We start from the raw sequence: 16,600 nt of genomic DNA on the forward strand, positions 1-16,600 counted from the left end.
AGAGAGTTTTATATAAAGGTGAAGTGCACATCAAGAAAACATCCCAACCCAGTGCTGCCCAAACCCACAAGTCCAACATTAACCCATATGAGATAGTTTATTGTGCCAATCTGGCCAATAAACATATGTGGGGTTAATTGAAGGCAGAGGGATCAATGGCTCGGTAAGCCTCGCCTTTCTAGTTCTCAGGTCTCTTGCTTTCTGATGGTCGCACCAGGATGAAGCTGCCTTAGCCAGTTCCCTGCTCCAGCTGGCAAGGCTCACTTCCTGTAAGACATCCTGGAGGAGAAGCCACATGGGCCTACCCTGATGCAGCCTTGGGTGCTGGAGCAGCCGTGTGGAACCCCCTGCCAGTGCTGAGATGTTTGTACATTCACTGATTCAGCTTTCCTCTTGCAGTCGGCATCATTGCATCTGTTTTGTGAGATGGAGGAGGACTTTGTGGATTGGTGCTGGACATATGGGTTAATGGGTTAATGTTGGACTTGTGGGCTTGGGCAGCACTGGGTTGGGATGTTTTCTTGATGTGCACTTACCCTTTATAGAAAACTCTCTTATACATGAGTTTTTGTGTATTTGTTTCTCTAAAGTACCGAGACTAGCACACCATATGTCTGACACCAATCCACAAAGTCCTTCTCCATCTCACAAAACACACACAATGATGCCGACTGCAGGAGGAAAGCTGAATCAGTGAATGTGTAAGCATCTCAGCACTGGCAGGGGTCTCCACATGGCTGCTCCAGTACCCAGGGCTGCTTCAGGGTAAGTCTATGCTGCTTCTCCTCAGGGATGTCTTGCAGGAAGTGAGCCTTGCCATCTGAAGCAGGGAACTGGCCAAGGCAGCTGCACCCTGGTGTGACCATCACAAACAAGAGACCTGAGAACTCCAAAGGCGAAGCTCACTGAGCTATTTATCCCTCCGCCCTTCAATTAACCCCACATGTGTTTATCGGCTAGGTTGGCACAAAAAACTAGCTAACTCACTTGGGTACACTGGCATGTATGGTCACCCTAGACATTATAGTCCTTTGACTTCTCTGTAGCTTTATTAGCATTTTAGAAGCAGGGAAAGTGAGGTTCAGAGACCTTTTGAACAAGATCAGGAAGTTAATGAAAGTTATGGCAGTGGCAGGATTCAAACTGAGGCCTGTTTGATTCCAAAGCTCAACCATTGCTAATGTAGTTCCCAATCCATCTGCGGAATGTCCTCACCATCAGCTCCTTTGCCATGGCTTGACGGCTTCTCCTCCAGACAGACACAGAGACGTCCCTGCTGGAACTCTGTTTCAACACAAATGATTAGATATGTGATAATTGTACCACTGCCAGCAGTGATGGGAAGCCAGCTGTTCCAGGTGCCTTTGGGCTAAGATGTGCTCAGGATCACTTAGACACTGGGTGTGGGCTGTCCAAAGACCCCAGGTGTGCTTGCTTTGTCCTCAGAGGCTACCAGATGAGACTGTAGTGGACAGCAAGTTAAGGGCACTGTCTGGGATGGGAATTCTGAGGGATATCTGAGGGTTAAAAAATGAAAATCAAACTCACTGCCATCGAGTTGATGCCAACTCACTGTGACCCTATAGGACAGGGTAGAACTGCCCAAGTGAGTTTCTGAGACTGCAACTCTTTACAGGAGTAGAAATAGAAAGACCCTTCTTTCTTCCACAGAGTGACTGGTGGTTTTGAACTCCTGACCTTGTAATTAGCAGCCCAACTCATAACCACTATGCCACTAGGGCTCCTTCCAAACAACAACAATAATTCACTGGCATTGAGTCTATGCAGACTCATAGTGATCCTATAGGGGCAGGGAGGAACTGCTCTTCTGGGTTTCTGAGGCTATACCTGTTTAAGGGAGAAGAAAACCCCATCTTTCTCCAGAGGAGTGACTGGTGGTTCGAACTGCCAACCATGCAGATCCCAGTCCAATGTTTACCCACGAGGCCACCAGGGCTTCTTCAAAGCCAAGAGGTAAGAACAACTGGAATTAAAGGGGGTACAAATCTAGGTGGGTAGATTATAGAATAAAGGGCTAAAGAAATATTAGCTTAGGAGGATGTGGTAGGGTGGTGAAGGCTTTGGGGAGGGTTGACCAAAGCCCCAGGTCAGCAAACTGGCAGCAAACCAGAAGGATTAGAGGGAAAGTGGTGGGGTAGAATCCCCAAAACAGATTGATAGTGCTACAATTTCCCCCTCTGGTTTGCTCTGTCTCCATCCACCCTTGGTTTGGCCCAAGGGCATGTGCTGAATGCTTTGTCCCTGGAGATGGTGTCCAAACAATCTCTAGGATCATCCTGAGTCAGTCATTTATGTGTATACACATCTGAAGGCAGTATTTCTGTCTCTCAAACCCAAAAGAGCCCTGGTGGTACTGTCAGGTAAGTTTTGGACAGCTGACTGCAAGGTCAGTGGTTCAAACCCACTAGCCATTCCATGGGAGAAAGATGAGGCTGTTTTCACCTGTAAAGTGTCAGAAACCCTATACTAGGGTCATTCGGTGTCAGACTTGACTCAGATGGCAGTAGGGTTTGGCTTTGAATATCTTCTCAAAAAAAATTCTCCACTCTTCAATTTAAACAGCTCTTTGACTATGCAGTTTGGGCAGCCGTGGTATATTTGAATCATGTCCCGTGCCTTCTCAATGTTTGTTTGAGCTTGGGAGAAAGAAAAGCAGTTCTGAAGGGAAAGATCAGAGCTGTGTGGTGCATGAGAGAAGGTTTCCCAGTGAAATTTTTGTTGGACACCCCTTGATACCCTTGCAAAATAAGCAGGTACGTTGTTATGATGGAAAAAAAACAAACAACAACAGCAAAGTAAAACTCCTGGCCACAAACTTTCCTGACTTGTCCCTCACCATTGTAGCTTTCCATTTTCTTCAACCCCCTGTGTTCATCCTGTGTCTTCTGAAGCAATCCGTTGAGATGGCGCCTTGGGACTCTAAGAAAACAGGAGCCATAACCCTCGAGCTGAGCTCCCTGCTTTGAATTGTCCTGGTCCAGCTGATCCCCGCGGAAGTGAGCCTAGTGAGACAGAGACAAGAGTATTACAGCGAAAACTTGTATACCGACATCTGAGAATTACAGAGGCATGGTTAAACAGGTTTTGTTTGGAACAAATACAATACTTTTCACTTACCCTTGTAAAAATATATTTATTGTTCCCATTCTTTTCCAGATTCAGAGGGCCTTTCTTAAGCAAACACCTTTTTTTTAGTCTCAAAATTACAAAAAAGTTGCAAGAATAGTGCTAGACATATTAATATACTCGATCTGATTCATCGCTTCTTTATAAGTTTCCCATTTAGTTTCTAATTCTTTCCGTATAAATATACACAGTTAGATGTTCTCTGAGTCTTCTTAGAATAGGTTAATCAGGTTGCAACTTATCCTGTCTCCAGCATGCAGTTTCGTAGAACAAAGACAATTTTCCTAGGTGTGTGGAATACATAACTGCGTCAATCAGGACATGCGATCTCACTCCAGTACTATTCTCCATTCCATGGTCCAGGTCCAGGTTTCATCAATGGAGCCGCTGATCTCCTCAAACCCCTTTCTTAAACAAAGGAGCATGATGCCTTCCCCCCCAATATCCACCTTCATGCCCACAGCGAGCAGTGCTTGTCGGATTGTGAGACTTTTCTTATGTACATTTAACAAACATCCACCAGAGGGAAAAATGCTATTTCTTTTTGTGTGAAGCATTCTGTACCATCTGGGTTGGCTGAATTTCAACAGAGATAGGAAATAAACATTTATCAAAAATATATTTTTTTCAAATCACCCCAAACTAAAGTCATTCTCTCCAATTCTGGTCGAGAAAGGTTTGCTTCTTTGATAGATAGGTGGCTCTCTTGCTGCTGGGAAATATGAATCTACTTTGAAAAGCTTCAGGAGGGCCAGACAGTTGGATCTTAGCCTAAAACTAGTGTCAACCACTCCTGCTACAGTGGTTTTGTTACCAAAGCTCTCTGAGACTGATCCCGGATAAACCCTAACCCACACTTCCCACAGACATTTCTTAATCCCCTTGGTAGAGGATGGACCTGAAAGGACAGAAGGAAAAAAAAGGCAAGGTCAAGGGCAAGGTGGAGCCATGATTCACTTAGGAATGGAGAGACACTCGATGTTCAAGGAGAGGTGGTTCTTAAGTCATTAGCCATCCTGCCGGTAGTAAAGTAAGGTCACAGCACAGCCTGTGCTCTGTGTGGAGCATTTGGGAAGAGCTGTGAAGTTACAAACTTAGAATAGAAAACCGTTTTCCCGATGATTGCTCACTTTTTAAGCAAGGGAGGGGGGAGACTCTTCCCAGAGTGCAGAGAGATGAGCTGTTTCCGTTTGCATATGTCTTGCCACTCAACCAGACAGACATGTTTCTGGCGCTCGAGGGTGTCTCTAATCATGTTTATATGCAGCTCAGTATGCGATCAGTGTGCCATTCTGAGATCCTGGCCTAGACACCGCGTATGCTCTTTTCCTTGGAAGGCACAGGAAATGAGAAAGCAACAGTTGGAGATAATCCTCTTAGGAAAATGCATGGGATGGGTAGCTTAAGAAATCGTGATCATCTTTATAAAAAACAAACCCAAACCATTATTTTCAAATGATTTGATTCTAATTATTAATTCCACTCTGAGTATTAGAATTAGGAAACCTTTAGAAGAATGCTAATGACCTCCCCACACCCCCCAGCACTGCATTTTCTCCAACCTGGCCAATAAACACATGTGGGGTTAATTGAAGGGCGGAGGGGTAAATGGCTCAGAGAGCCTTGCCTTTCTAGTTCTCGGGTCTCTTTCTTTCTGATGGTTGGACCAGGGTGCAGCTGCCTTAGCCAGTTCCCTGCTTCAGCTGGGAAGGCTCACTTCCTGCAAGACATCCCTGAGGAGAAGCCACATGAACCTACCCCAATTCAGTCCTGGGTGCTGGAGCAGCCTTGTGGAGACCCCTGCCCACGCTGAGATGCTTACACATTCACTGACTCGGCTTTCCTCCTTCAGTCGGCATCATTATGTGTGTTTTGTGAGATGGAGGATGACTTTGTGGATTGGTGTTGGACATATGGGCTAATGTTGGACTTGTGGGCTTGGGCAGCACTGGGTTGGGATGTTTTCTTGATGCACACTTACCCTTAATATAAAATTCTCTTATACATGAGTCTCTGTGGATTTGTTTCTCTAATGTACCCAGACTCACACAGGCCCTCTTAGAATCTCTCCTCTCGACAGCCCTGTAGGCAACCACCTGCTTCCTCTTTTTCACAATGGTGTTGTTGTTAGGTGTCTTGGAGTCAGCTCTGACCCATAGCAACCCTGTGCACAGCAGAGTGAAACAATGCACGGTTCTGTGCCATCCTCACAATTGTTCCTATGCCTGAGCCCATTGATGCAGCCACTGTGCCCATCCATCCCATTAAGGGCCTTTTTTTTTTTTTTTTTGCCTCCTGTCCACTTTATCAAGCATGACGTCCTTCTCCAGGGACTGGTCTCTCCTGACAATATGTCCAAAGTATTTAAGGCAAAGTCTTGCCACCCTTGCTTCTAAGAAGCTCTCTGGCCTTACTTTTACCAATCCAGATCTGTTTGTCCTTCTAGCAGTCCATGGTACATGTGATACTCTTCTCTAGCACCACAATTCAAATGCATTGATTCCTCTCTGGTCTTCCTCATTCATGTTCCCACGTTCATATGCATGTGTTGCAATGGAGAATACCATGGCTTCAGTCAGGTGCACCTTATTCCTCAAGGTCACACCCTTGCTTTTCAATAATCTAAAGGGGTCATGTGCAACAGATGCACCTAATGCAATACGTCTTTTGATCTCTTGACTGCTGCTTCCATGAACATTGATTGTGGATCTAAGTAAGACAAAATCCTTGACCACTTCAACCTTTCACCATTTACCATGATGGTACCTATTGGTCCAATTGTGAGGATTCTGGTCTTCCTAATCCATACTGAAGGCTACAATCCTTGTTCTTCCTCAGCAAGTGCTTCAATTCCTTCTTATTTTCAGCAAGCAAGGTTTTGTCATCTGTTCAGAAGCCTTCCTCCAATCCTGACCCACACTGTCCTTCATATAATCCAGATTCTTGGATGTTCAGCACCTAGGTTGAACAAGTATGGCGAGAGGAGAACGCCCCGATACACACCCTCCTGATTTTGAATCATGCAGAACTCCTTTGTTCTGTTCATACAACTGCCTCTTTCTCCATGTACAAGTTCCGAATGAGCACAATGAAGTATTCTGGAATTCCCATTTTTCTCAAGGTCATCCACAGTTTATCATGGCCCACACAGTAGAATGTCTCTACATAGTCAATGATACACAAGTAAACATCTTTCTGATATTCTCTGCTTTGAGCCAAGATCCGTCTGATGCCAGCAATGTTCCCTTGTTCCACATCCTCTTCTGAATCTGGCCTGAACCTCCGGCAGCTCTCTGTCAATGTACTGCTTGCTGCAACCGTTGGATGATCTTCGACAAAATTTTACTTGTGTGTGACATCAGTGATAATGATCTATAGCTTGAGCATTCTGCTTTCACAATAGATTAGTTTATATTTCCTAGTTCTGTGACTGCAAACTTAAGACGCTGATTCCTCCTTCCACCTACCCTGATTTCCTTCCTTCTGCATAATTCTCAGTGTTATGTTACTTATGTGACTACTTGATTCTTTTAGTTGCTCAGTGTCTGTCCTGTGTCTATGCACATGCCCTTTGTTGATTCATTCATCTGTCTGGTGTGGGCTATGACAAATACACTTGTTGTATTAATAGTTTTAGTTATTAATAATTGCCATTGAGTTGATGCTGACTCATGTTGGTCCTATAGCACAGGGTAGAACTGCCCCTTGGGCTTCCAAGCTTGTAACTCCTTATGAGAGTAGAAAGCCTGGTCTTTCTCCTGTGAAGTGGCTGCTGGTTTCAAACTGCTGCACCTCTTATTAGCAGCCCATTTTGTAACCCTCACTGCGCCCGGTCTTGATAAATATGCTCCCTAGCTATTCTCATTCATTTCCATAGAGTCGATGCTAACTCATAGTGGCCTTATAGGACAGGTTAGAATGCCCCTGTGAGTTTCTGAGACGATAACTTTTAACGGGATCCGAAAGCCCCTTTTTCCTCCTGCACAGCGGCTGCTGGCTGTGAACCTCTGACCTTGCTGATAGCAACCCGCCTCATAACCACTACACCACCAGGACACCATCTTAACTATTAGTAATTTCAAATTCCTGTTAATGCAAGCCTAATACCATCAGCCCTTTATAGGGTCTAGAGCAGTGGTTCTCAACCTTCCTAATTCCGCGAGCCTTTAATGCAGTTCCTCATGTTGTGGTGACCCCCAACCATAAAATGATTTTCGTTGCTTCTTCTTAACTGTAATTTTGCTACTGCTATGAATCGGGCGACCCCTGTGAAGGGGTTGTTTGATCCCCAAAGGGGTTGCGACTCACAGGTTGAGAACCATTATTCTGGAGCTACCACTCACCCCGAACTCGCTGCCATCAAGTTAATTCAGACCCACAGCGACTCTGTAGGGCAGAGTAGAACCGCCCCGGGGGGTTCTGAGGTAATGCATCTGGGAGAGTAGAATGCCTCATCTTTCTCATTAATGCTGACACTGGTTTTCCTTTTCAGTAAGAGATGCTAAAAACCTCGTCCCTATGGACCCCAACGGCTTGTCCGATCCTTACGTGAAGCTGAAACTGATTCCTGATCCCAAAAGCGAGAGCAAGCAGAAGACCAAAACCATCAAGTGCTCCCTCAACCCTGAGTGGAACGAGACATTTAAATTGTAAGTTAAAAGTATTCTAGCTCAGAATGGGTGGTGGCTGTTAGGGCTGGGTCAACTGAGATTGGGGAATTCCTGTTTGTTTGTTTTTTCTCTGAATTTGTTTCTGTCCCTTCCCTCCTCCTATTTTTCCCTCCATGACCTGCATTTTCCCACTGGGAGTCAAATAAACATTGGATGCTGTTTTGAAACACAGAGCTGAGGATGGCTGTGATGTGCAGGAGCCTGGGGGATGGGGGAAAGTGAGGATGTTGTGATGGGAAAGCAAGCTGCTGGAGAACTTAGGGGTCTCATTAAAAATGAGGCAAAATCCAGAGGTGTGATAGCCTGCCTGGGGGATGAGCCTATGGGTGCTGCTGTGCCTGCAGCCTTCTGGGAGCTCTCCACCAGTTTCTATGGACGGGCATCCCTGGCCCTGCTTCAAAGACGCATCGAAGCCATCAGGTGTACATAGTAGCAGCTACTGCTCATTGAGCATATATTGTGCTTAGCAAGCACTCTGTGAGATGATTAAGGCTTCATTGGCTTGAGTGTCCTCATGGTACCGTCACAGAAGCTAAGTAGCCTGCCCAAAGTCCCATCGTAAATTTGGGGGAGAGTAGGCTTCAACTCGGGCAGTCTGACTCCAGAAGTCATGCTTTTGCCACTGCAAAAGAGAATGGTGCTTTGTGGTAACCCCATGCTTTCTTTCCCCTGTTGGGGCAAAAGTAGGGTCATCTCAGCCCCACCGAGGGCCACGCCTCAGAAAAGACAAATGCTCCCCTATAGCAGCTTCACCCTCAACAATGTGGATGGCTACAGACCAGTTGACTCCAACTCCGGGTTAGAGTAGTGCTGTGTTCCAGAGGATTCAATGGCTGGTTTTTCAGAGTAGACCTTCCTTCTGAGATACCTATGGGTTGATTTGAACTTCCAGCCTTTTGGTTAGAGGCCATTTGCACCACCAGGGACTTGAAGTCCTTACTGTTATACACACAAGTTCTCACACAATCTATCATTGATATCTGCATATCATGTAACTGTTGTATCTATTAGACTTCCTGAACACCACTATGAATCCTATGGAGACACAGACAGCAGAAGTGGAACTGTTAGAACTGTCTCCTTAAGAACTGGCCCAGGCCTCTACTCAAGTCCTCTCTCAATGCAAGAACACGTTGTTCTAATAACCTGGCTTTCTGTGATGCTCACCTTTCCGACACGATCACTAAAGACAAAATGGGTGCCTAAGCTAATGTCTTGAAGAAAGCTGATGGTGCCCAGCTTTTATAAGATAAAGCGTCTAGGTCTTAAAGGCTTGAAGTTAAACAAGCATCCATTTAGCAGGAAAGCAACAAAGCCCACATGGACAAAGCACACCAACCTGTGTGATCATGAGGTGTCAATGGGCTCAGGAATCAGGCGCATCAGAAGACCCAAAACAGACAACCATCTTGAATGAGGGTGTCAGAATGGAGACCCAAAGGTCCTTCTGTAGACAATTGGACATCTCCTCACAGAAGGGTCACAAGGAAGGGACGAGCCAGCCAGGGTGCAGTACAGCACTGATGAAATACACAACATTCCTCTAGTTCTTTAATGGTTCCTCTCCACCACTATCATGACCCCAGTTTTACATCACAAATTCTGCAGACCGGAGCATGCACATTGGTACAAATAAGCTCTCAACACACGGAACCCAGCAACAATAATGAGAGTTGCGATACCATAAGGGTAGGGGGAAGGTGGTGGGGGTGGAGAGGGGAGAAAGTGGGAACTTACTGCAATGATCAACGAACAACCCCCTGCCCCCATGCTAGGGGGATGAACCACAAAAACACGGTGAAGGGAGACAGCGGGCAGTGTAAGATATGAAAATAAAATTAATTTGTAAATTATCAAGGGTTCACGAGGGTGGGAGGGCCGAGAAGGAAAAATAAGAGCTGATATCAAGGGCTCAAGTAGAAAGAAAACATTTCAGAAATGGTGATGGTAACATATGTACAAATGTGCTTCATACAATGGATGTAAGGATTGTTATAAGAGCTGTTAGAGCCCCCAATAAAATGATTTATTGAAACAATAATAAAAAACCAAGAACTGACCCAGGTTCTCTACCTTTTAGGCCATAAGCTGTTACACCGGAGAAGCTCTCTCTCTCAGGGGAGCTAACCTGGGAGAGAAGCTTACTGTGATTCTTGCGATTGATCGTCTATGACTCTTCCATATTCCTACCTCTGAATCTTATCCTCATGCACATTTCATCTGTTTGAGAAATCTCTACAAATACGTCTCATTTTTCTCTCTGCAGTCAGCTGAAGGAATCGGACAAAGACAGAAGGCTGTCTGTAGAGATTTGGGACTGGGATCTAACCAGCAGGAATGACTTCATGGGATCATTGTCATTTGGGATTTCTGAACTACAGAAAGCTGGTGTGGATGGCTGGTAAGATGGATTTTGCTTTGTGAGCTACAATATAGCTTGATCCACCAAAAGTGGAATCAAAAAAGGTTTTCCAGCTCTTCTAAAAGTTTAATACTGAAAAGAATTACCAACTGATCACTGTAGGTTGGCCCTGTCTTCTAGACGTGTTTTTTTTTTTTTTGGCCTTCTGACCCAAATAACAACAGTCAATATGTAGTTTAAAAATCAAGACGTTCTCATAAAAGCCTGCATGTTTACTTTCTCTTGAAAAGTCAGGAGAAATGGCTACACTGGGTAAGCTCATGTGTTACAGAGCAACATTGCTACAGTTTCCTTGGCCTTTCTTCTGCCTGTGGATGGTTTCGAACCATAACCTTTAGATTAGAAAAGTGCAAACTCTTTGAGCCTTGGTACATATGAGAGGGTTTCAAAATGTGTGGGGAAATACCATTTTTTAAATTTCCATAAAATTCAACCTCCTTTCCTGATATAATGCCAATCCAACCCAAATCCCAACAATATTTTTTAATGAAATGCAAAAACTCATCTCCAGTTATACTTGGAAAGGAAGGAGACCTCAAGTAGCTAAAGTAACATTGAAGGATGAAGGAAGAGGCCTAACACCTCCACATTTCAAAACTCACTGTAGAACCATGATAATTGAAACAGCATGGCTGGTACTAGTTCCGCGGCAGACACATCAACTACCAGAACAGAATTGAGGACCCAGCAGTAAATCTACCCGTCTATGGGCAGCTGATCTTTACAAAGGTCAAAATTCATTCCGTGGGCAAGAAAGGGTCTCTTTAATAAACGGTGCTGGCAAAAAGGATCTCCATATGCAGAACAATGTATCCATATCTCACGCCGCTGCTAAGTGCAAGGTCAGCAGTTGGAAACCACTGACCATTTCTTGGGAGAAAGATGGGGCTTTCTGCTACGATAAAGGCTATCATCTCAGAAACTCACCGGGCAGGTCTACCTTGTCCTGCAGGATCTCTATGAGTCCACATCAACTCAATGGCAGTGAGTTTGGTTTTTGTTTTTATAATGAACAAATAACGAGGAGCCCAAGAAACATTACAGAGAGGAATCTAAAAGGCATTATGCAGGGCAAAACAAGTGAATCACAAAAAGACAAATATTATATAGTCCCACTATTATACAACATCAAGCATAGATATACATACAGGAAGCAAAATTCTTTGGTGGCTACCAGGAATGGGTGCTGGAGGGGCAATCATGTTCTAGATAGTAGGCCTTAGGACTTTTGGTGATGAGAGACAAAGCAAAAACAAACTTGCTGCCATTGGGTCAATGCGACTCTTATTGATCCTGCAGGACAGGGTAGAACCACCCCGGTGAGTTTCAAAGACTGATGAGAAAAGCAGTCCAAATACAGGGCAGCCAGCACAACTGACCAAGATAAGTAAAGGCACCGACAGGTACACAGCGAAAGGGCCCATTTCAGTCAATGCTATCACATACGATTTCACAGTAGTAAAAGCGACCAAAAAGCATGTTTGTGGTTCCATAGATAGACATGGATACATAAAGGAGCCCTAGTAGCACAGTGGGCTAAACATTGAGCTGCTAACTGCAAGGTCGGCAGTTTGAACTCACCAATTGCTACTTGGGAGACAGATGAAAATGTTCCTGTAAAGTCTCAGAAACCCAAAGAGGCGATGCTATTCTATTCTACAGCGTCACCAGGAGTCTAAATCAGCTTGATGGCAGTGAGTTTGGGTTTTGGTTTATAGATGCATATATGTGTATAGGAAGGCATAATAAATAAAATCTCGTATATATAGGTACATCTCTAAGCGTATGTATATATGTTTACATATATATGCAGCACACATAAAAGTATATATGTATGCCTAAAGATGCCCCTATATACACGGGAATATATATATACATATATACATACACATATAACCATATCCACATATATAACAAACCACCTGGGGAGGGGGTGCATGGTTACAGAGGTTTCCAAGATTTAGTTAAACTAACCAACTTGGTTTTCTGGGCGAAAAGACTTGAGACTGCCACCTGAAATGCAGGTATTTTATTCTGCAGCCAGTTTACCCATTCCAAGTCAGAGGGAGAAAGAGAAGTTTTTATTTAGAAGAGAGACCGCAACAGGGCCAATAGATTGTCTTTGTGCTGTTCTGTTTGGAATCAGATACCCAGAGAGCATCTACCTTTGGCATTTGCACTTTGGGGAGTCACAGATGGACAGATGTTTTTACGTTACTTCAGGTCTCAGGATAACCATAGGAAACCGCTGTTGACCATGAACAAGCAAACAGAGTAATAAGGTGCTTTCACTCTTAGGCCAGTCTCAAGCTGTCTTTGTTGACATACTAGATAACAGGGCCTGACTCTTAATCCTAACAGGTTATTAAGAGAAGACCCTCTGCAGTGGGCATGTCACCTTTCAGGTAACACCCACATCTAAGCTGTGTGCTTTTGAGCAATGTAGCAAGTTATCAAAGTTTCATAGAGACTGCATTAAGGAAAGTACCTGAGTCTAACTGCATTTTTCTAGCTACAATAACGGAAACAGCTTGGCTTCCAGGATCAAAGTCTAATGGAACGTCTTAGTCAACTGGCATCACGCAGTTCACAAAGATCACGTTCTACGTCAGAGTTTGGGGAGTCAGCCTCTGGGGTCTTAAAAGGTTGCAAGTAGCCATCCACATTACGACTATTGTTCTCACATGGAGCAAAAGAGAATGAGGAATATCAGAGATGTACAGAATAGAGCAGGCCGTGCAATTATTGCTTAACGCGAACCATGGCTTCTTCTAACCTGAAACCAGAAGAACTAGTTGGTAGCCAGCTTCCATTCCAGACTGTTCTGACCAGGGATGCAACAGAGAGAGAGAGAGAGAGAGAGAGAGAGAGAGAGAGAGAGAGAGAGAGAGAGAGAGAGAGAGAGAGAGAGAGAGAGAGAATGTAGAACGAAATTCCAATTCATAAGAATGACTAGATTTACCAAATTGATAGAAACTACAGGACCCCCGGAGACTGTCACCCTAAGATACTTTTTCATCTTGGAATTGAAGATGTTTCTGTAGGGTACCTTTCTGCAGAATAATGGACTGACTATAAGGAAAGTAAAGAAGAACACCGGTGAGTGACAGCTCCCTTAAACAGTTAGCTATAGGAAACTGAACAGTCAACAATGACTCCGACGCAAAGAGAAGGCAGGGAAGCTAGATCAAGGGGAAAAGAACAATCAGAATGGAAATGCTGACAATGGTGGAACTGGTAAGCAATGCCGCAGGATAATTGGTATAAAAACCATCAAAGAAGAACCTTATTTGCTGTGAAAACTTTCTCCTAAAATGCAACAAAATATATATTTTTTTCAAGTCACACAATCATTTTTGGGCCCTATTTCCAAGATTTGGATAATGTTTCCAACATGTGTATGATTTGGCTTTGCAGGCGCCCAACATCACCCACTCACAGGGAGTGTGATTCTGCCTCTTTAAATCAAGCCGAAAGGGGTTAAAGAGAAAGAACTCATGATCCCAGAGGGACAAGTGAGACCCGAGAGAACATAGTAATTACTGTAATAACAATAGCTAGCACTTGTTGTCTCTTACTCGATGCCAGGCCCCAGGCTAAATAAACACGTTCCAGGTGTCACACAGAATCATAGATGTATTGGTTGCGGCTCGGTGCTGTGGAGTCCGTTCCTACTCGGTGATCCTGTGTATCACAGAACAAAACGCACCACTTGTCTGTCAGCTTGTCCTTCTGCGGTGGCTTGTTGTGTTGCTATGATGTTGACAGCTATGTCCCTGGCACTTTAAATCCCCGTAGAGTCACCAAAGGGAACAGGTTTCCACAGCGCGTCCAGACGAAGAACAGATGACAAGGAAGGGAGAGGCTGCCCATTTTTAAAGTATCCGTGTCTCCATGGAGATGCAGATCTCAGTTGCACTGGTTTTACTTCCCTGGAGAACCCAGCTTGAGCCGGGGCCCAGCAAGCTGGCTCTGACTCACGACGACCATGCACAAGTCAAGCAAATATCGTCCAGTCCTGTGGCATTTCCATGATGCTTGGCAGGTTTGAGGCCAGTGGATTCATTTGTTCTGCTCAGAAGGACCTCACTAGTTCCTGGGCTGCTCAGTCTGGAAGCTGTACTGAAACCTGTCCACCACGGGTGATCCTGTGGGTATTTGAAAATAGCTTCCAGCATCACTGTGACATACACGCCACACGGTCTACAACGAAGGACAGAGGTGATAGGTATACAAAAAACCCGGCTTTTTAATTTTATGCAACCGATCTATCCATTTTTCACTTTGTTGTGGCTGAGGAGAAGCGCCCTTCCGTTTCAGCTCCTCACTGACTGCTGCCGCGTTGATGGGCTTGGCTGGTCCTTGAACTAGTGACCCCTGAGAGGGACTGCTCCCAGTTAGCCTGGGCATCAAGCTGGGTAGAGTCTGAGCATGGCCTCCTGCCTCCAGCTGCCAGGTCCCTTCACACAATGCCCAGCCCCTGAGCCTTGGCCCCAACCGAGACCACGTTCCACTCATCACTGTGGTCACGCCTCACTTCTGAGGCCCTTCGCAGAAGCTGGGGCTCTGACTTCCTCCTCCGTTTCCCCTCTTCCTCTATTACTACTGTGATAATATTGTCCTTTGGAACACCACAAGCAGAGTGGGGGGGAAGCCCCTTTGCTTTCTCTCCTCCTTCCCCCTCCTCCCTCAATCTCCATGACAGAGCCTGCCTCCCCCTGACCCCCTGTTTGCCTCTTTTCTACCCAGGGTGTTCCCAGGCCACAAAGGAGCATCTCTTTTCCCACGCTGCCCTGTAGGGTCAACCCAATTTCACATCCTTCTTCCTGGGGTGATGTCCCTCTTATCTCCTCCCCTGATACAAACGGTGAGGGGCAAGGAAGGGGAGCTTAGAGATAAGAGGCAGGTTATCAGAATTAAGTCGGTTATTACTACAGTTCAACCAACCAAAGCCAGATGCCACCCAGTCAAGTCTGACTCTTGGTCACCCTATGGATGTCAGAATAGCAGGGTGCCCCACAGGGCTTTCGATGTCGGAGTTTCTTCAGAGGCTCCTCCTAGTTAGCAGTGATTTGTCATGGCACTTCACAAGGAAGCACCATTCCCTAGAATCAAAGGAGATAAGCAATGTGTTCAGACACACAGCTCATAAATAACAGTGCTGGGATTTGAATCCAGGTGTTCTTGATGGCAGTTCAGGTGCCTAACACATCACATTCTGTGTATAGGTACAGTGGCTGGCGGAAGGCTAGAAGTCAGACAGCTGGGTTTGACCTGGGCTCTTGCCACCAGCTGAAGGCTTTTTGACTTTACCTTGCTGTACTACACCTCAGCAGGCATGATTCCGTTTATCAGGAACAATGTTAGCATCCTCAGCTACATCTTGGGAGAGTTCTGAAGTCGATGAAATAATAGTTGGGAAGGAACTTTTCCAAAATAAATACCTTCTTCTTATGTTGCTTCTAAAAGTCCTCTTCAGATTTAGGACCAACACAGAATTTGGATTCTTTAAAAAAAATTTTTCAGAATCTGGATTCCTATAGCAAGATTTGCCTTAACATTGTGTGTGTGATCTTGTGTCTCTTCTCTGAGACTCAGTTTCTCCAAGTGGACGGGAGACAGACTCTTCTGCTGTGCTCTTGTGCTCCAAAGGAGAATGATGTAGCAGAAACAGTAGACCCAGCTGTAAATGCTCCCAGATGTGCTGTCAGCCCAACACCGCACCAGGCTCTTAGCTGCCAGTTCTGTATCTGCTGTCAATTCTTTGTCACTAATTTGGGGTATTTAGGCTCACTCTTTACTTTTATTCTGTTTTTCCACTGGTGCATCTGTTGTATCGCCGCCCTTTTGTTTCTTCAGAGTTACCTCTGGAATTTGTGTTATCAGTCTCATGACTCCTCTCTTCTGAGAGCGTGTTGTCTTAGAATCTCAGCTGAATTTTTTTCCCCAGCGGAATATTTTGTTCAATTTAATTTTATTCTTTCCTTCACTCTTGTAAAACAACGAACAAGCTTTTGAGGAAACAAGCATGTCCTCTAAATTCTGAAATATTACGCCCAGGCCTCTGTTGGTCATTCTAGGTCATCTGTTGGATTTTTAAAAATTCTCTCTTCAGCATGCTATTTATCCAGGAGGGTTTCTGAGCCTCTCTCTGCTCATTTAAATGGTTATTAATATTAAGCGTAAAGTATGTTATAATCAGAGAATATGACCTGTGTTTTTTCTTTCTTTTCTTTTTTCATTCTTTTATTTAGCTTAGTCATGCTGTATGTTAGTACACATTTTGTGCTCACATTTTGTGAAAAGTATTACATTAACTGTTTTATATATTATATTAAGTATTATATTAAAAGTATTTGAA

The 16,600-nt window shown here is 44.6% G+C and overlaps 1 protein-coding gene across 2 annotated transcripts in view; it reads left to right on the top strand.

Moving 5' to 3' along the window:
• Window positions 1-16,600, top strand: part of PRKCB (protein kinase C beta) — a 437,527-nt gene that overhangs the window by 272,206 nt on the left and 148,721 nt on the right. For both annotated transcript variants that reach the window (XM_075564623.1, XM_075564622.1), the window contains exons 6-7: window positions 7,640-7,796; window positions 10,084-10,218. In XM_075564623.1, the coding sequence (XP_075420738.1) occupies window positions 7,640-7,796; window positions 10,084-10,218 (292 nt within the window). The remainder of the gene's footprint in view (window positions 1-7,639; window positions 7,797-10,083; window positions 10,219-16,600) is intronic.

This window comes from Tenrec ecaudatus, chromosome 12 (assembly GCF_050624435.1).
Source record: "Tenrec ecaudatus isolate mTenEca1 chromosome 12, mTenEca1.hap1, whole genome shotgun sequence".
Lineage (NCBI taxonomy): Eukaryota > Metazoa > Chordata > Mammalia > Afrosoricida > Tenrecidae > Tenrec > Tenrec ecaudatus.